The 19,875-nt window shown below is 39.0% G+C and overlaps 3 protein-coding genes across 13 annotated transcripts; all 3 read left to right on the top strand.

Annotated features, from left to right (window-relative positions):
- Positions 1 to 2,220: 2,220 nt before the first annotated feature.
- Positions 2,221 to 8,278, top strand: LOC104453155 (phosphatidylinositol 3,4,5-trisphosphate 3-phosphatase and protein-tyrosine-phosphatase PTEN2A). Of its 3 annotated transcripts, none has more exons than XM_039317178.1 (13): positions 2,221 to 2,427; positions 3,135 to 3,620; positions 4,827 to 4,928; positions 5,011 to 5,067; positions 5,515 to 5,580; positions 5,699 to 5,875; positions 5,985 to 6,071; positions 6,168 to 6,232; positions 6,302 to 6,378; positions 6,906 to 6,952; positions 7,058 to 7,188; positions 7,282 to 7,351; positions 7,535 to 8,278. In XM_039317178.1, exons 2-13 carry the CDS (start codon positions 3,177 to 3,179, stop codon positions 8,042 to 8,044), a joined length of 1,833 nt encoding a protein of 610 aa, XP_039173112.1. In that variant the 5' UTR covers positions 2,221 to 2,427; positions 3,135 to 3,176; the 3' UTR covers positions 8,045 to 8,278. The 3 variants fall into 3 exon arrangements, with proteins under 3 accessions (XP_039173112.1, XP_010065983.2, XP_018715210.2); XM_010067681.3 differs by having other exon boundaries at positions 3,114 to 3,620; XM_018859665.2 differs by having other exon boundaries at positions 3,106 to 3,620.
- Positions 8,279 to 9,849: 1,571 nt separating this feature from the next.
- LOC104453154 lies at positions 9,850 to 13,779 on the top strand. Of its 9 annotated transcripts, none has more exons than XR_005552756.1 (6): positions 9,850 to 10,016; positions 11,111 to 11,212; positions 12,303 to 12,585; positions 12,673 to 12,821; positions 12,993 to 13,074; positions 13,339 to 13,434. XR_005552756.1 is itself a non-coding variant. In XM_039316503.1 (6 exons), exons 3-6 carry the CDS (start codon positions 12,551 to 12,553, stop codon positions 13,450 to 13,452), a joined length of 375 nt encoding a protein of 124 aa, XP_039172437.1. In that variant the 5' UTR covers positions 9,850 to 10,016; positions 11,111 to 11,212; positions 12,345 to 12,550; the 3' UTR covers positions 13,453 to 13,779. The 9 variants fall into 9 exon arrangements, 8 of the variants coding, with proteins under 8 accessions (XP_039172437.1, XP_039172436.1, XP_039172434.1 ...); XM_039316503.1 differs by having other exon boundaries at positions 12,345 to 12,580; positions 13,339 to 13,779; XM_039316502.1 differs by having other exon boundaries at positions 12,310 to 12,580; positions 13,339 to 13,779.
- An 856-nt stretch (positions 13,780 to 14,635) lies between these two features.
- LOC104453153 (cyclin-D3-1) lies at positions 14,636 to 17,334 on the top strand. The gene is made up of 4 exons (XM_010067674.3): positions 14,636 to 15,335; positions 15,524 to 15,740; positions 15,877 to 16,007; positions 16,684 to 17,334. The coding sequence occupies exons 1-4, from the start codon at positions 14,793 to 14,795 to the stop codon at positions 17,038 to 17,040; spliced, it is 1,248 nt and encodes a 415-aa protein (XP_010065976.2). The 5' UTR covers positions 14,636 to 14,792; the 3' UTR covers positions 17,041 to 17,334.
- The last annotated feature ends 2,541 nt before the right edge of the window (positions 17,335 to 19,875 follow it).

Raw genomic sequence — 19,875 nt, 5'->3', positions numbered from 1 at the left:
AGCAGTCCGTGACGGGTTGCATAAACATCGGGAATGTATTCCATTGAATAAATAAGGAATGAAGACAAAAATATTTTCTTGTACTCTTATCCGATGTTATCTTCGATCGGTAATTTTAACCGACTAGGTCCTTCTAGGGTGTAACACTTAACAACTATACAGAAGGAAAAAAAGCAAATGGCTACAACAAAAATCAAAGTTTGGGAAATGGTACGTAATTTTTCAAAATTTACATATTGTTATATATTGAGTTAAAGTTTAAGGACATAATTTATAATATCTGAAAATTCTATGCCCGTTTTCGCAATGATGCCAAAGTTCAGGACGGATTTTCGAACAATGCTCCTAAAATTTTGTGAGCAGTCCATGACTGGTTGCATAAACATCGGGAATGTATTCCATTGAATATATAAGGAATGAAAAAGAATATATATATATATATTTCTTGTACTCTTCTCTTAGGTAGCAGACCGACACCGACATACGACACGCGACGACACGAAACGACACGCCGACATGTTTGTTTCTAAAAAAACAAAGAATTTCAACATATTGGATATTAAATATATATATTTTTATATATACATAATAAATTATCATTTTTATGTTTATTTCAATCAAATTCATAAATAAATAAATAAGCCTAGAATAAATTTACACTAAAAATATTAATCCACAATTTTAAAATAATTCATTATTTCAATTTGACAAATTCAATTCTATCACAATAATTCATGAAACTTGAAGAAAAAATAAGCAATCCACATTCAGGACTTGCATGTTAGATATGTGGGAATAGGAGAAAAAAAACTTAAGGGATGAATTGTGTATCACTTCCTGGTCAAAAGAGAATAAAAGACTAGGTTTTTCTTCTTTCTTAATTTACTATTTTTATTATTGTGTTTTATTTTTTCACATTTATACATTTTGACTTCTCATTTATTGAAAATTTTTAAAATTGACATCGATATCGGAATTACGTGTTATAAACTTATATGTCAGAATTTCGACTCGAGTATAAGGAAAGTTGACAATGTGTTGAATTTTTCGATATGTATTGATCAAGTGTTGAAGAGTGTCCAAAAGTATAAAAAATGTCGGATACATGTCAAAGTGTCTGACACGATACGAAGGTTCTTGGAAAGTGTTAGCGTTTCATAGCTTTTCTCCGATGTTGTCTTTGATCGGTAATTTAACTAACTAGGTCTTTCTAGGGTGTCGACCCAACTCAACCATCATGCAACGGCCCTTGCCCTTGCACTGATCTAGGAGACGACAGGCACCTCATTGGGGTAGCACATTCAAGGACAAATCGACCCTCGTTGAGAGCTATTTTTCTAAAAATTACTATTTATATAATTTAAAATAGTTAATTAATAAAAATTATTTTATTATCGATAATTATTTATTTTAAACGTTTTCATAGACGAATAAATTATTTTTTTATTTATTCATTCTTTTAAGAGATATGACCAATCATTTTTAGAAAAACCGTTTTCCAAATCGCTTATTATTTGTAAAATAAATGGAGCAATTATGTTGCTAAAATGTTGATTTGGCAGATTAGCATCTACCAAACCAAATTGATATGAAGGGCTAGTTTGGTTTGGTTTAAAGAGTTCACGAGTCAAATCGATCAAGATTATAGTTTGAAGGACTAAATTGAATATCGAATAGGGAAAATGACACAAATAATCATTAAACTTTAACTTAATGTGTAATATGATTTCTATTATTTTAATTTATTCAATGCAGTTGCGAACTTTTCGTACATGCTCAATTCACTCCATGGACTATAAGAAGATATTAAATCTTGTCCCTAATTTTGAAATAATTGAAGGATTACATTGAACATTTTTATATAGTTCAAAGGCTAAATTAAATATGTACCAAAAGTTTAAGAATTATATTGAATAAATTAAAAGTATAAAGACTTATTGAATATTATGCTAAAGTTCAGAAATTATATTAAAAAAATAAAAAATTCATGGGTCACGTCGAGCCGAACTTATCATTCGCGTCATTATTCTTATCGAGTAAAGGACGCAAGACCATTTCGCGAAATTGCCCCCACACGGATAGCGAAGGTTTTCGTTGCGGGAATCCTCGAGTTAAAAAGACCCTGGAATTCCTGGCTTGCCCCTCTGGCCCTGGAGCCGTCCGATCAAACGCTGCCCTCGCCCACAGCCGTCCATCTCATCTCCTTCTTTTACTCCCCGTTCAACACTTCTCTTTCAAAGCTCCCCCTTCCTTCCTCCTCCTCGGCTGATCAGCACCTGGTTTCGGTTGACCTTAACGGGGAAAACTGCGACCTTCCCTCCATTTCCCGCAACAATTCCTGCAATCCCTCCCTCCGTCGGGCAGAAACCCTAAGTGGGTCCTCGTCGTTACGGCGGATCTTTGCGCAGATTGTCGAGTTTTGCGACGGTAAGCTCGGATTGTTTTTGGGATTTCTTGCTCCTGGTGCATCGTGTTTGGATCTTTCGTTTCTTGTTTCGGGATCTCCCCGTTTGTTCGTGCTTTCTCGAGTCTCGGGTCTTGCGGATTTCGGGTGAGTGAGTGGGGTCGGTGATTCGTATTGGTGGCTTGAAATTTGGGGTGGAGGAATGGAGGAACGAGTCGCCTGTATGGATGTCCGCTGTGTAGTTTTGGGATTGGCCAAGGTTGGGTTTGTCTTAGCTGCTGTTGAGGTGGAATGAGTGTTAGCTAGTTGGTGCAATTGCTCATGTCTATTCGGTTTTTAGTGGCTTGGCTAGCCCTTTAAACTATTCGTTTTCTGTTTCATCTGCTCCGAGTTGGCTTTTGGGTAGGTTGTAGGGATCTGCATTGGTGATTGCTGCCCTTTGGAATCGGTAAAAGATTTTGGGTTGCTTTTGTTTCCCCCCCTAATTGATGGGAAGTCCCGTTTGTAGTGATCGGGAATCTGAAGAACATCAAAGGGTTATCATTGACTGTACCCTGAATGGTTCTTGGTGCTCTTATATATAAAATTTAAACAATTAGTCTGGCTCTGGCATAATTTTCTTGGTGCCTATCTTCTTTGATGTTGTGTGATGTGAAGCATTGCGAAAGTGTTATCCATTGGTATTTTCTTCTGACTCTCAGTTGTGCAGCGTTACTTGCGCATGGTACAGTCACATCTTCTATGCTGAACTCTCATAATCTTCCAAGTTTCCATGGAAAGCTCTAAGACTGGTGAAATGGACAAGGAGTCAGCTGATGCATCCATCCCTGCAGCAGCAAATCATGTGGAACCTCCTTCTGCCACTGATCCTGCACCAGATAGTTCTGCACGAGATGGATCCCCTCGGATTTCTGCTGCTGGCATTTCATCTTGGGCTAAAAATTTGAGGATTCCTCAGTCTCTATCAACTGCACAAGATGACTCCACCACTAGCAATGGTGGTAAATCTCCCTTTGCACGATTCACTAGTGGATTGGGTTTGAAATTGTCTCCAAGATCTCCTCCAGCAGAAGAAAGTATTGGTAGTCCTTCAGCAGCACAGCCTGGTTTGTTTGGAACAATCACTAAAGGTTTGGTCGATTCCTCCAAAAGTGCGGTGAAAGCAGTACAAGTCAGGGCTCGTCATGTTGTCTCTCAGAATAAACGTAGATACCAGGTGTCATAGTCTTGCTTTCACCTTTTATCCTAATTTGGTTATATTCAAGTTAATTGGCTACATCTAATAGTGCTTGGATCCTTGGACCTTGTTTGTGTGGTCAGACTATTGTTCTGTTAGCTCAAGCTATCCTTTTTGTCCTGAAATGCACTGAAAAGCTAGTTTATCATATTACGTGGATCCGTTAATTCAGGGGTTGGACTTAAATTGGGGAACTTATGTAAAGATGGAAAAGAATTTATCCTCACTCGCTAGCTTTAGAACTGTACTGTGACAAGTGTCTGGTCCTCTTATTAGGAAAATGAGCAAGTATGGCATAGCATACTCTTTCAGCTCTTGATATTGTCGGTATTGTGAAATCTAAGCTTTTATACTTCTAACAAGATTATCTAAAAGTGTAACTTTCCATGGCAATGCATATGCACATATTTAAGACATATTTCTTGTATGAAAACATATATCTCCTTTTTGTGGAGTCAAAGAACTGATTTAAGATCTCAACTTTCTTTATTTTCCCTTTAAAAGGCTTAAGTTCTAAGATGAAATCCCTTGGATTAGCAACTTAGTACATGTGCTTGAAAGTTAAAACTGCATTTCATAACATGAGGATAGTCCCTCTTGTCATCACAGAATTAGAGCGCCACTACTTATGTCAGTGAACCAGTCAGTCATCACACTTTAAAGCTAGGGGGCTGTTTGGTTCATGAAGATGTTTTCCATTTATTATGAGTTTTCAATGTTCTTGATAATTTTTGATCTGTGAGCATTAAAGTTTTCAGTTGCGGTGAAAATTTTGAAAATTTGATTATGTTGTTTTCACAGTTCTCCCTTACAATGAAATTTGCTAAGCCTTTTATAATTAAGAAAATTTTTTTGTCGAAACTTTAGAAAGACTCTGTCCATCAATATACTATCTCATATGAGTGTTAATCAAAAAGTTAATTTATGAACCTTGTATTCTTTATTATTCCTTTCAGGTTCAGCTTGTACTTGCGTCAAAACAAATAAAAACGAAAAAGATAATAGAAAAGCAGGGAAAGTCTGCAAAATCTGTAATGCTTCGTGAAGCTTACGAAGCTTTATTTTCACATGAAGCTTTGTCTTGATTAAACATTACCAGCATTAATTGTAGCTTTGTGGTTGATTGTTCGATTCTTATAATAGAAATAAAATGTGAATGAGCTTGACGATGTTATTTTTCTGTAGGAAGGAGGATTTGATTTGGATATGACATATATCACTGAGAACATCATTGCTATGGGTTTCCCTGCTGGCGATATGAGCTCTGGTTTCTTTGGATATGTAGAGGTAATTGGACTATTTCCAGTAGAATATGTGAGTACTCTTATATTAAGTTTGTTATTGTTGAAGTTGTTCCATGTGTGTGCAGGGGTTCTATCGCAATCATATGGAAGAAGTGATTAAATTTTTTGAAACCCAGCACAAGGTAGGTAATTAGTCAAAAGTTTATCTGACAGTCTAATTGGAGGCTGATCATGTTATGAGGTTGATGTTATTGCAGTTTTCAATTGTATCAGCCATTTTTTGCTGTCTTGGTGTAAAAGATCTGGGTTTCCTTGTCATTAAGAAAGGAAGTAAAGTATGCTTCCGCACTATAAACAAGATATATAGAGGGCATTACTGATTTCCAAGATCTTTCGGGTGGTACATAGTCATATCAATCAGAAATATCACAAATCTATATAGTAGCTTATACTAAGAGATTTATATTCTCGTCTTTTCAGTGGGTCTAAAAGCTCAAGTTCTGGTAAAATTTGTTCTTTTCTCTGATCATATACTTGTTATATGTTGGCTTTGCTAGTCAAAGCGATAACTATTTTATGACTAAAAGGTTATGAAGGCTTTGACATACTTTTGTCGTCCTCTTTTCCAGGACAAGTACAAAGTGTACAATCTTTGTTCTGAAAGGCTATATGATGCATCATTATTTGAAGGAAAGGTGTGTTGCAGCTGGTTTCTTCTGTTTATAGGGTTCAATAATGTGGATGGATCATAAATATGAATAAACTGAGATCTGTTGGTGCACTTAGTAAGTTGTTTCGGGGTGAACTTTTCAGGTTGCAAGTTTCCCATTTGATGACCACAATTGTCCACCCATTCAGCTTATAATATCCTTCTGTAAAAGTGCTTATGGATGGTTGAAGGAGGATATCGAGAATGTAGTGGTTGTGCACTGCAAGGCAGGGATGGCTAGAACAGGGCTAATGATTTCTAGCCTTCTCCTATATTTGAAGGTATGACTTCAAAAGTTGTCACGATGATGACATACACCCAGTGCTATCTCTAGCATAGAATACACTGGTTCATATTTTTTATTGTTCATTTCTTGGACATTCTCTGCAGTTCTTCCCAACTGCTGAGGAGTCTATTGACTATTACAACCAGAAAAGATGTGTGGATGGAAAAGGGCTTGTCTTGCCAAGTCAGATTGTGAGTTCCTTTAAAAATTACAATTAGTGAACACTTTGGTCAGTGTCCTCAACCTTTTTCATTCTGTTTGATAGCATCATTGTATTTTCTGTCCAGAGATATGTCAAGTACTTTGAGCGTGTTTTGACATACTTCAATGGAGAAAACCAGCCTGGGCGAAGGTACGTTGCTGATCCTGGATACTGCTTTTGTGGTTTTCCAACAGATTCTGAAGATCAGCTTTTCTGCAGGTGCATGCTTAGGGGATTTCGTCTCCACAGGTGTCCTTATTGGATCAGACCCTCCATAACAGTCTCTGATCATAATGGTCTCTGCTGGCTCATGTGCTATCTTTATTCCTACATGATTAATTCATGTTGTGAAGATGGAAAATGATATAATCAAAATATCTGATCTTTGGACTGTTTATATGTTGGGATGCTTTTCTGTTAAGGATAACTGAATGTCATGTTTTGCACCTAGTACTTTGTAAATAAGCTGTGTGCAGCGAAATACATATACTTCTGTCTGTTCCTCATGAACAGCACATAATCGGAACATTATTACTCTGTTGGGGCATAACAAAACGATGTTTTGCGCATAGTACTTCGTAAGTAAGCTGTGTGCAGCGAAATACATATATTTCTCTCTGTTCCTCATGATCAAATATTTTATTTTGGCTATTGATATATAGTTGACTTTGAAAGATGGCTTTTCTTGAAATGGAGTTTTGTCTAAATTTACTGTTGAAATGAATGGAATTTTGTCACTTAAAATGACGTTATAATCTCTTCAGAATTCTAGTACATTAGCCTAATTGCTTGAATATTTACTATTGTATCTCCTGCTCTCCAGGTATTCTATTTACCACTAAGAAGCATCCAAGAACAAAGGATCTGTCGGTAGGTCATAACATTTTTTGCATTTAATTTCTCCTCCTGTTACTGGACGTTTTACTGTTGCTAAAAAAAAGAAAAGTAATTGATATATATGCTTGCTTTGTGCAGCCTGAAGATTATTGGTTTAGTGCACCAAAGAAAGGAATTATGGTGTTTGCTTTGCCAGGCGAGCCTGGTCTGACAGAGTTGGCTGGGGATTTTAAGGTTCATTTCCATGATCGCCAAGGAGATTTCTACTGGTTATATTCTGTCTTCCCTGTGATATGTATATATATATTCTCTTTTGTGCTTTTCTGTGTTTGGAGCTCTCTAATCAAATGTATTTCCTTCAGTTGGTTAAACACAACATTTATGGAGAACAGAAAGGTCCTCAACACCAACGATCTTGACGGGTTTGATAAGGTAATCAACTCTTTGTTATTATTGTTGAGAATTCCCGTTTTCTTTTCTTAAAAAAAGGAAGAATTTGAGAGTGATGATCTGGCATGCTGCATACATTGTGCTGGACTTATTTGATTGTCACTTTAAACAAGCAAAGAAGTCCATTCAGTTTTAACGTGAGGTTGGTTGGCATGAACTTTGCAGAGGAAATTACCTTCTCCTGGGTTCCAAGTAGAGATTGTGCTGGTGGATTATGATGGTGCGCCTCCAACCCCACCCTTCGCTCAAAGCGGGACCACGACTTCCAGTGCCACCTCGGACCCTCCTCCTGCATCAGTTGCCAGCACTGCAGCCACTTCTGATCACCATGAAAGCAAAGTCCCAGGAAGCAACGATAAAGATGATGTGTTTTCAGATAGTGAAGCAGAGGAAGCCGGTTCTTCCAAGAGCAAGCGAAGGCAACCGGCATCTTCAACTGGAGAAACTGTCACATCTACTACCCCCACTTCAGAGAATAAAAGTAATGCAGATCAAGTAGCGAATGTGACACGTGCAACCGAGCAGGTCTCTCTCGGGAACTCAGGCCCCGCCCCACCAAAAAGTGATGTCATCTCCAGCACTGAGTTCTCCACTTCAGAGAGTGAGTTCAAGGCAATGGCAGCTGATGCTTCCGTGTTCACGTTTGGGGATGAGGAGGACTACGAGAGCGACTGACCAAGGGTTTGGTCGTGCTGGTAGCGAAACCTCTCTGCGGCTATGTACATAGATTGATGAACTTAAGCTGCAGGTTCACTGTTCACGAATTAAGTGGTTGATATTCATTTCCGTTTGATATTGTGACATTAGTTCCTGTTTTCATCTGGGTCATTGTGTTTCTGTAAATTGAAAAGAACTGTACAATTTCAAGTATTTTGCTTCCGTCAACTTGAATACATTCATTTTATGTCATGCGGTTCAAGTGAAAACAGAAACACAAGACGGAGATAAGAACAGTTGGGCCGACAAGTATTCATCTTGCAGCAGCAGATCAAAAGGTTGACATAGTACCAGAAAGAGGAAAGAGGTAGCATAAGCCAGTGGTTATTGCTCATCTTAAACACTACCAAGATTTCTGCAAAAATCCTGGATGATGATTGTGACTCTATCTCCTTAATGCAGGAGCTGTTCTGAGAAAATTAACTGTTTATGCCAAGGTGTGAGATTGACAATGAAGGCATGCAAAACTTACAAATTTTCATTTCGAATCACCTTAATTGCAGCTCGTTAGGGGCAATGATGAAGTCATATGGATCATCTACACTACAGCTAGAGCCAATCAGACGTTGGCCTTACTTTCAAAAGTATCAAGCTACCTACCCAAGATCACATGATTTATGATCTTACTTTTAGTTTCAATTGGGAATCTTTGTCACGTGTTTATAGATGTATAAACTAAGTTTTCACTTTGTTTCACAAAATGATGTGGCGTCACCTGTGCGTTGTTTTTGATGAGTTACTTAAAAATGAGTTTTAAATTCATTTCATTGACCAACAATCATTTGCCACCATATTCAGTAAATTAATTTAATACACTTTCTAGTGGACACTGCAATTCTTGTTGATCATAATGACCCTAGTATTTTTTCTTCAACAATGAGCAACTCCACCTTAATCAAATAAGGGGGCAAAAAGATATATGGCTTCTTTTTTCTTTTTTTCTCTATCCCTAATTAGAGGAAATTTCCTCAATCATACTTTGATGTGTTATAAGTTATGAATATCACTGATATGTAAAATTAACTTAAATAAAAAATATGTAATGTCTATATTTGTGATGTGCCCATTAGAAACTTGATTGGAGAAAATTTCCTCGAATCAATAATGGAGGAAAATACAATCCATATAAGATAATAATCGATGTATTTTTGGCAAATTTCAATTGGATTCTTGAACTTTTAATTTTATTCAATTTTGTCTTTGTAATTTTCGATTAGATGCGATCTCATCCATTAATTGCATGTGCCTTTTCCAATTCAGATACTCACCTCTTCAAAGTTGTATTTTATCATGGAACTAATCGTCATTATCAATGTGGCAATCTCATGTCTAGTCTTTTGACCATGCTAGTCACAAAGAATATTATAAAAATAAATAAATAAATCATAATCTTTTATACGGAAGTCAATTCAATCATATTAATTATACCAATTTAGTTATAAATATTTTAACAATTTGTCAATTTAATCTAAATCTTTTGACAGTTTTCCAATTTACTCATAAATCTTTTCATGATATGTCAACGTAATTTTTCCAGCCAAATATCCAAATAATAGGTTTGCGATTAAATTGACGTTAAAAAATATTTAGGATTAAATTGACAAATTATTAAAAGGTTTAAGATCGAATCAATACAAAAACTGTTTAGGACTAAAGTGGTAAATTTTTATAATAAAATTGACATAATTAAAAAAGTTTAGCGCTGAATTCGCCGCCTATGACAGGTTTACAATTTTTTGGATGATTATCCCGTCATACGTGTCTCAAGAATCCACATAGCCCAAGCGCCTTCATCATTCGAGCCCGACCGCCTGGTTTCGCCTCTACGTTTGTTCTTGTCTTCTCCACCCCGTCGACCCCCCAGAATCCTCCCTTTCGCCCGAAGGACGTTCTTGCACTGAACATCGGCCAACCTTTCTTCAGCAACGAGGTATTTCTCAGATACCCATTTCTCTCCTTCGCTTCCTTCTCATCTTCTTCGCCTCCCCTGCTGGTCGTTTGAATCTTTTCCGGAGGCTGAGTTTATGAACTCGCTTCTTCTTTTGTGGGCATGTGAGTATGAATTCGCACTCGTGTGCTTGCTTTGCTTGGTGTGGGTGTATGGCCCGTCTGCTCTATTGAGTTCTTGAAGATTTGCACACCAAGTGGTTGACGTATTTCCTTCGTCTGTACATCACTGCCGCCATCTGGTTGTTGAATTGGCTGTGCGTTGTGGAAATTGGAGCTGGAGAATTCCTCTCACTTTCCATGAAAAATGTTTGATTTTGGATGAGAAATGGGTGGCCCAGAAGATAAAAGTTTAATCTTGAGTACAGTCCGTGGTCTACAAAGCTCTAGCGGAAATGGGGTCGGCATGTCATCTGCTGACAACAGATGGGTCCTGAATTTTTGTAGCGGATGGAAAGTACACTGAGTCTTCTAATTAAATCTATTGTCTTAGAAGTCGTTTTGATGTACTGCTCCTATGTTCGGGTCTGTCAAATGGTTAAATTGGGAGAATTTAATTACAGAACCCACTGTGATATGAATAAATAGCAGTTGAGGACCATGTAGAGTGGCATTCTGTTACTATGTCGTTTTGAAACTACTATAATCGTAGAAGCATCTCACAAACAGAAGAAAATCCATACTTTAGCATATCATGGCATTGTTGTCACACTGTCAAGAACTTTGTGCTCAAGCACGCAGAGGTCGAATTGCTTTTGGAAACTGAATGCATATTCTTTAAAGTACTTTTGGGCAATCAATGTTTTTTCATATCTTTATATTTCCCTGCTCTTGCAAATTTTATTCTTCTGTCACCCTTTTATCAAAATTTAAACTTCAGTCATCCTCACCCATCGGTTCTGGTAGACGAGATGATATATGAGTTTATTACTAGCAGCAAGATTAATCGACTGCAGGCACTTGTATTTGCTTTTGGAATAAGAAGGGTGAGTGTTAATCACTACATTTGTTGAACTCATGTCAATCTCAATAAGGCTATAGTATTGTTTGGTTACATTACTACCTCATTATGTGCAGGGTCGGATGTCTACTGCAGGGGAAGATGTTCTGTAGCTTCAGTTATCTTTTGATTGTGTTGTCACAGGAAGAGTGACTGGGTCTGGAATTACAGAAACTAGGGTAGGAATTTCAGTCTCTTAGATGTTTCACTAAATTGAGAGTGGATTGGGCCTATGTGAAGATTGTGAAATCAAGTCATACATACAAATATTCAATGCAAGATTGGATATGTAAATATGGTGTCTAATGTCTATGTACGCTAGTGAGGAAATTCAGTGGACTCATAAAAGATATTTTCATGTTATGATTCGGAGTGATGTAACATAATTAAATGGTCTTGTTAGTCTCTTGGTATGCCATGTTGGCACATATAAGATGGCTATACATTGGACATGCCTTGCCATTTCCATTGGGCAACAATGATTTCTAGGTACTCTCATATTGAGAGCAGCTGTTCTAGTTTTACCAATCGAGTGCAAATTTGAGGAAGTACTGTGTTGGCACCAGTAGAAGGCGATAGAATGTTTAAGTATGCTTCTATCCTGCTCCTAAACATCTATGTTTAAGATGACAGTTATCAATGCTTTATGCAAAAAAGTGGTTGTGTTTTGGAGGCACAGACATTTCAATCAGGATGATGAAAGATATTAAGAGTTCCTGGCCTCTGATTAATTTCATTTTTAGTCAATCTTTTAACTTCTTCAGAAATGCTTAGAAACGTCCAAGCTTTCCAATTTGTGCACAAATATTGGTGCAATCATATCACATCACTCATCTTCCATTCGCTCTTTTAGAAATGGATGGCATGGATGGGAATTTTCAGTGATAAGCATGAATTCTTGACCTGATGTCCTATTGTATCTTTTCTTTGCAAAGTTGTACTATTGCTTCGGTTGATTGTAAATTATTTGTTTGCCCCCTTTTCTATGCTCTATCTATCTCTACTTAAAACTCATACAAGTTCCTCTTTTTCATTCTGCTTTATTTCTAGAGGTTTTTGCAATATGAATTGTTATGCTCTTAAAAACATGGCGGTATTATTGACAAAGGAAGTAAAAGATGTTCAATGTTTCTAGTAGTTGCTAAAATTCTGAGCTGATGGAAGAGTAACTATTCCACCATCTTTGTGCAGTACTTATTTCTTGACTTTAAGATTTTGTTATGTTAGGTGTAAAAACTTCATAAGTTTGTTTTTCTCCTTTTTTTGAAGCATCCAGTGAAGGCACAGTGTTTGACGGTGTTGCAATTGTAGGATTCTTGGGAATCAAAAACCGAAGATGGTGACAATCAGTGGGTTAAGTGGAAGCCATCTAGGTCCCTTTTTCTGTCTCTCTGGTGTACATGTCCTTTCATTCTCCTTTCTGGCCTAAATACTGTCTTGTGCATTTGTAGGTGCGATTCATCCCACCTGTAATAAATTTCCTCTTCGGAGTAAGAGCTGTAAGCAGACGAAAAATAATGAATGCAAAGCTATTGGGCTTGCCTGTGGTAAAGTAATTATGCTTCCACCGTTTTCTCTCTTTAATTTACATCAATGAAGTTGTAATTCCAAGTTTTACAACAATTGGACCTCTTTGCAGATTTTAAGAACAAAAACTGGTTGTTTGGGTACCGGGCATTGGAGGAACAATCATGTGGTGTCTGCAGCAAGAAATAACCATGCGTTAAGCTATGACGATGACCTAAACCCTGAACCCTTTTGGGCTAGTCTGATCAAAGAAGTAGTGTGGTACTAACTTATTCTCAGAATTATATTCCCCTTCAGATTCATCTGTTGCCATTCCCCAGGACAATGATGTTTCAGGCCAATGATGTATTAGGGTATTATCACATCTTTGATTTTCGCAGGGCACGTAATATTTGATCTTTGCATTCACCAATTTTATGATTTCCATTTTAGGTCTTTGAAGTCATTATTCACATTTTTGGGCGAGCAACCTGGCCAGCTGAAGTACATAGAATGGCCGAGCTTTCAGAGCACGGTAATTCCAAAATCTGCTCATTCTTGTGGCCTGGATAGATTCAGAATAGTTCTTTAGCCTAACAAGCTGTCCTATATTGCTAAATAAAGCTGATTTTCATGGTGAACACTTCGACACCACATCCAAACGAGATTGCATCCTTGTGGTTCATCACAGTTGAACTGAACTTTTACAGTTGCTAATCATGCAACTCATATTCTCTTGCTTTAATTTGACTACTCTTGAGCTGGCTAAGAGCTGAGTCTTTCCATGGATGTGCTGCAGCTGAGGACCGCAACTCTTACGCTGATTCTTGTGGCATTGCTCATCGTTGCACTATCATCAGTGGATTCAGCCCTTTACTGCATGTTGAACTGGTTTCTGAGGCGATCTTCATGACCAATCCCCAAGCTCGTTTGTTGGTACTTCTAGCATATTCTTTGGAAATGTCTAAGAGTAATGGAAAAGACCTGTATATAACTTAACAAGTAGTGAGTTGAGGAGTCACGCATTTTATTTTATATTCTCTTTCGCTTAAATTTGCCACTACGATGGGCTTTGTGGCTTCAGTTCGAAACGCTGGAAACCATATTCACCCAGTCATTCTTGGATTATGGCCGATGCAATGTCCATCCTCCCTCTTTTCTGTTAGGGGCGGGATGCAAATCTCTCGAGCAACTGAAGTATAAATTATGTTTCTCGATCAAAATTAAAGTGGATTGGCAATGATAAGCCAGACAATGGAACCTCGGAAGCATGAGAGGATGGTTGTAAACTTCAATGTTGAAGCACCAGAGGCTTCGTCATCATCAAGACTTATGGATGAGACGATGAGCCAGTCATTACTGATTACTCGAGCATATCCGAATCACTTTTGAGTTTTCCCTCCGTTTTACTGACTCCGTCAATTTTGTGTTCATTTTTTCCCACACCTAACTCAAAGTAGTTAGAACATAGAACGGCTTTTTGGCTAGAAGAGGGGCATTAACTGCTGCCATTTAGGTCCAACCTTATGACCAATTGGGCAGTGGGAAGTGGGGAAAAGCAAGGGGGGAGCCAATCTTCCTCCAATTGTCAAAATGGATTCCTTCTCTTCTGTCAAACCTGATAAAATTGACAAGTCTGTCTGAAGACAGCTTATCAGAAAAAAGACCCCAAAGACCAAGAACCACATCAACAAGAGGAGGAGGAGGGAGGATGAGGGGGATCGACCCAAAGTGCCTCTTGCTTGCGCTTCCTTTTATGATTTTTATTTCTTGGGACAAGGACAAAACCCTAAGTCTCTCTCTCTCTCTCTCTCTCTCAAGTAAATATGAGATCTTGCACACAGTGACCCATTATATTGCTTCCATAAGAGGCTATTTTCATGGGTCCCGGCTTGGTGTGTGTGCCTCCTTTTCCCACTCTTTTGCCCTTCCAACACAACAGTTCAAACACCAGCAACACCGAAAGCAAGCACACCCGATTTTCCCAAAAACCCAAAAATTATATATTTTTTTTCTAAAACCCAGAAAACTTATAATAATTGCATAGAAGAAAAGGACAAGCGTGAAGAAAAAGGAGCTAAGCAAAACGCACTCCCCCCCCTCTTAAAAATCAACCCCTCCTCCCCCTTTCGCCTCTGCAACACGCGAGAGAGAGAGAGAGAGACGTTGGCTTTCTGGCTTAAAGGCTATTCTTTGTGCACAATGACCTGAGGGAGGTCTCGACAGACCACTTCTTCTCCGCCAAAGAAGAAGATGGCGATGGTACAGCGACAAGGTCACGACCCATCATCGCCGCAGGAGCAAGAAGACGGTCCTTCCTCCTTCTTGTCCGACGATGCTCTCTACTGTGAAGAAGGCAGATTCGAAGAAGACGACGGCGGCGGCGGCGGCGGCGGCCAAGTTGACGGAATTCCACTCTTCCCCTCACAGCCGGCGGATCGACAGCAAGACTCGCCGTGGGCAGACGAAGACGGCGAGGAGAAGGAGGAGGAGGAGGCGGAGCTGCAGTCGCTCTTCTCCAAGGAGCGCGGAGCGAGGCCGGAGGTCGCGAAAGACGACGGGGGCGCCGTCGCGGCGCGGCGGGAGGCCGTGGAGTGGATGCTGATGGTGAGGGGCGTCTACGGGTTCTCGGCGCTCACGGCGGTGCTGGCCGTCGATTACCTCGACAGGTTCCTCGCCGGTTTCCGCCTGCAGCGGGACAACAGGCCGTGGATGACGCAGCTGGTGGCCGTCACGTGTCTCGCCTTGGCCGCCAAGGTGGAGGAGACCCACGTCCCTTTCCTCGTAGAACTCCAAGTAAGGAAAACGAGAACGCTCCATTGCCGCTCGCTCAAACGAATCACGAAAAAGGCATCTTTCGAGACGAATCTCGATCCTATTTTCGACTGATATTCACGTCTTCGACGTTAGACATTATCGTCGATCTCGTACGAATGCGCGTGCGCCTGTTCATGATGGTGTCTGTCTGTCTGTCTGTCTGTCAGGAGGTCGGGGACGCGAGGTACGTGTTCGAGGCGAAGACGGTGCAGCGGATGGAGCTCCTGGTGCTGTCGACGCTCGGGTGGGAGATGCACCCGGTGACGCCGCTGTCGTTCGTCCACCACGTCGCCAGGAGGCTCGGCGCGAGCCCCCACCATGGGGAGTTCACCCACTGGGCGTTCCTCCGTCGCTGCGAGCGGCTCCTCGTCGCCGCCGTCTCCGGTGAGACGTCTCATCTTATTCCTTTCTTTTCTCGCTTTTTCAAGATCCGCTTTCAACGAAAGGACGACGACGACACCCACCGCAAGAATTCGTTCGTTTGACCGCGTCCCTCTTTCTTGACTTCCTGGAAAAGCAGATGCGAGATCGCTGAAGCATCTCCCGTCGGTCCTGGCCGCCGCGGCGATGCTGCGCGTCATCGAGGAGGTCGAGCCGTTTCGTTCCTCGGAGTACAAGGCCCAGCTCTTGAGTGCCCTCCACATGAGCCAGGTCTCTCCTCTCTCTCTCTCTCTCTCTCCCCTTCATTGCTTCTCCATTTTCGGTTATTTTTCTTCCCTTTTCCTTAGTGGGATTTATCATTTGCCTTTGACCATACACACGAAAAAAGGAAAGGACACATTTTCCCACAGTGTATACAATTCTTGTTTTCTTGTGGGGTTGATGTATCGTCCACTACTTTATCCTAAAAATTCATTTTCTTGGAAGATGAATTGATCTTTCTTTCTTTTTTTCATCATACATTGACGGAAAGGGTCCCCCTAAGTCCAATGTCATTAAACTACCACGAAGACGTGAGGAAATTCCTGCGCATTTTACATGGACACGCGCATTTCTTTTTATTTTTTTTTCCTTATTTGATTGTTTAACAAGTGCCGCATGCGTAGGTTTAAAATAATCCTTTTGTATAGATACATAGATATGTGCTCGCATACCTATCGCATCGTTCGGCCCTTTAACGTAATATGTCCTTTGCGTTGATGCCCTTTAACGTCTCCCTTGGTTTGAGGGAACTTAATGACAATCTGGCCAATCCGCGACGAAAGTAACAGCATCGTGAATGGACTCAAGAACCCTAATATCAATGTCCATGTCTTGACAACATCAATTCTTGACTTTTTCAGTTAGTGCCGTGCTCATTAGTTTGCTCATCATGCTTCTGAAACAGGAAACGGTGGAAGACTGTTGCAGATTCATTCTGGGAATAGCAGAGACCGCGGGCGATGCCGTGACCTCGTCCCTCGACAGCTTCCTGAAGCGCAAGCGTCGCTGTGGTCACCTTAGCCCGAGGAGCCCGAGCGGGGTCATCGACGCCTCGTTCAGCTGCGACGACGACTCGAACGACTCGTGGGCCACCGACCCGCCATCCGACCCGGACGACAACGACGATCTGAACCCTCTACCGAAGAAGAGCAGGTCGTCGTCGCCGTCCTCCTCCTCCTCCTCCTCGGTGCCAGACAAGGTGTTGGACTTGCCCTTCATGAACAGGATCTTTGAGGGCATCGTCAACGGCAGTCCTATCTGATCGTCTCCCTCTCTCTCTCTCTCTCTCTCTCTCTCTCTCTAGAATTTGTATCGACCCTTTTCAATTAAATCAAAGTGAAGAAAATGTGAAGTGAAAGATGAGAGCTTTGCGTTGAAGAAACGGGAAGGGTCTGCGCTTACGTATGCATGTCTTTTTTTGGCGCTCCCTCTCGGTCTCTTCAATGATCTTGAAGTGTCCCTTTCACTTCAGAATTTGCTTCATGTATGGGACATGGACAGGAGATATATATATTATGTCACCATTACAATAAAAAATTACAATTATTTCGGAATACTTTTATCTGTTTAGGTCGTATATAAATTCCTCCGTCAGTAATTTTAGATGGATGTTTTGAATTAATTTTTTATTATCAGCCCTCGTCAAGGATAAATTTCTTGTGAACGAAAACCCTACATGTTTTTGAGGTGATATGTGTTTCTCCTCATTTTATTTTACATTTTTTCATAAATTAGGGTTTGACTTTTATTTGATGCCAAGCATCTTATCTTGCATATGTAACTAAATATATACACTGATACTTGAAGTCAGTTCAAGTCATGTCAGAGATTGTCTTGAATTAAAGGCCTTGTGAAATTTTTTTAACCTTTCGACATTACAACAGTAATTCTCTTTTCTTTTCTTATATGGTTTTGATGGGGGTACACTGCTCAAAAAGGCCAAAGCTATATATCCAATTTAATTTACAAATATGATGAAACCCTTTTGCATATCGACTATTAATTATTAAATTTTGACGTAATATATATTTTAAAAATTCCCTTTTAACTTTCTCAATTAAACCCATTATCAATTTATGGTAATTTTGTCAAAAACGTACAAATTTGAAGTTTTGTGTTTAAGAAATTTATCATAGTTATATCAACTTAGGATTTTTAAGGATATTAACCCTAAGTTTAATGATATGTGTTGTCCCAACGGATGTTGTAATCACCCGAATGAAAAACTCTCTTTTTCATACAAGTCGAGAATGGGAAGAAAAATGGAATTAGACTTTAAGGAGAGATCACTCTTTTTATAAATTATTTACCCCACAACTTTGCTAATTTGCAAAAATCCTCCAAGATATAGCAAAGTCTCAAATAAGAATATCAAATAGAAATTTTGATATTTCTAAGAACTCTCAAAGGGAAACAATTAGAAATAATGGCTGTTTTATTCGAAAGAAAATCGTCAAGACTTAACAATTAAAATGAGATGGGAAATCGACAAATTTATTTCAATCTTTAGAACAAAAGTAATCCTTTGGAAAAGATTGCAAAGTGAACACATGTTTTCTCAAAAAACAAGTTGAAAATTTGAAATTAAATAATATATATATACATATATTTTATAATTCCAAACTAATAATTTCTGAAAAATAATGATTGAGTAAAAGCAACCTTTCACAGGCTAAGAAGTTATATCCATACGAACGCAATTTATTTAAAGGTTATAAGAGCGCCTAATAATCATTAGGCAAAAATAATAATAACATTCAAAATTAAATAATAAAAAAAATGACCGCACTTTATTGTGAAGTGCCAATATGATCCACAAATTATTCGTGCACTTGCACCAAGGTATTGTGAGTCTAGCCCACAATGTTAGAAGACATCTTTACTTATATAGTGACTCACGTACTCCTAATTTTCCCACTTGGAATAAGGAACAACATAATTTTATTTGTTTTACAAACAAACAACAAACACTTACGTTATTTTAACAAATTTCAATCAACAATTCCTGTAAATGAAATTTGTTTCGAAACTCCAACTTGTATTACATCAATGATTGAGATTTATTGAAGACTAATATAAACATTGTCCGGGCAAAAGAATGAGCTTTTCTAGGCTCATAAATTTTATTAAGATATGAATAAAAAGGTTATCCCTAGAACCGTTATCCATTGAAAAGCGTATTGGAGTCAAATGTGACCTTCTCCATGAATTTCCATGAAGAGAGAGAGAGAGAGAGAGAGAGAGAGAGAGAGTTTAATGCATTATGCATGTGAAGTGAAGAAAAGAAAGGCGATGTCGGCCAGTGCGGAAATGGGGGTTTAGACTACGGGTGTAAGACATTGGATAGAGCTTTGACCTCGTTTAAAGCAAAGTCTTCTTGCTTTTTCCTTTCTTGTTTTTGTCCGATTTGTGTCCTGGCGAAGTTGAAACCTACCTCATACGTTACTACACCAATGAACCACTAATAATCCACTGGGTGAGACCGCCACCCTAACTCAACCAAGTATGAACGAGGAAATCTTAGATCGACAACACACCTAAGTCTAAAGCCATTCTTTACATACTAAATCGATTTTTTTTTTTTTTATAAATAAAATCAAGGATAGACGGGATAATCGAGCTCATGACTTTCGGCTTGCAAATCAAGTTTTGAACCACTCAACAATCATTTGATTAGTGGTTTTTGTCTGATTTAAGATTGATTTAAGGTGACAAATGACATTTTAGCAGTGCAATCATTCGACACCATGGATAATACGGAGAAGAAAATCTCTAATAACATCATCAATTTGTCAAAAATCTTGTTTGATTTTGTTTAAAATGGATTTGTTTCTTCTCACTCCTGACCCTCGCGCCGGTGCACGTGGAATATGTAGCACGAGATGCTGCTATACTCGATTGCCAATCATGCATTCACGGATGCATGAGATAGACATCACTTAAGAACTCAGGCTCGTTAAGTATCATTGTCTAAATAAGGGAATTTATTAACTTAATTAGATATTGATTTTTCTCACATGCATGCACATTGAATTTTTATTTTGTTTCGATTACAAGAGACACTACAACAAAATAAAACTAGAAAAAGAAGCTGCTG

The sequence above is a fragment of the Eucalyptus grandis genome, chromosome 7 (genome assembly GCF_016545825.1).
Source record: "Eucalyptus grandis isolate ANBG69807.140 chromosome 7, ASM1654582v1, whole genome shotgun sequence".
NCBI classification, from domain to species: domain Eukaryota; kingdom Viridiplantae; phylum Streptophyta; class Magnoliopsida; order Myrtales; family Myrtaceae; genus Eucalyptus; species Eucalyptus grandis.
This window is presented reverse-complemented; position numbering and strand designations above follow the sequence as displayed.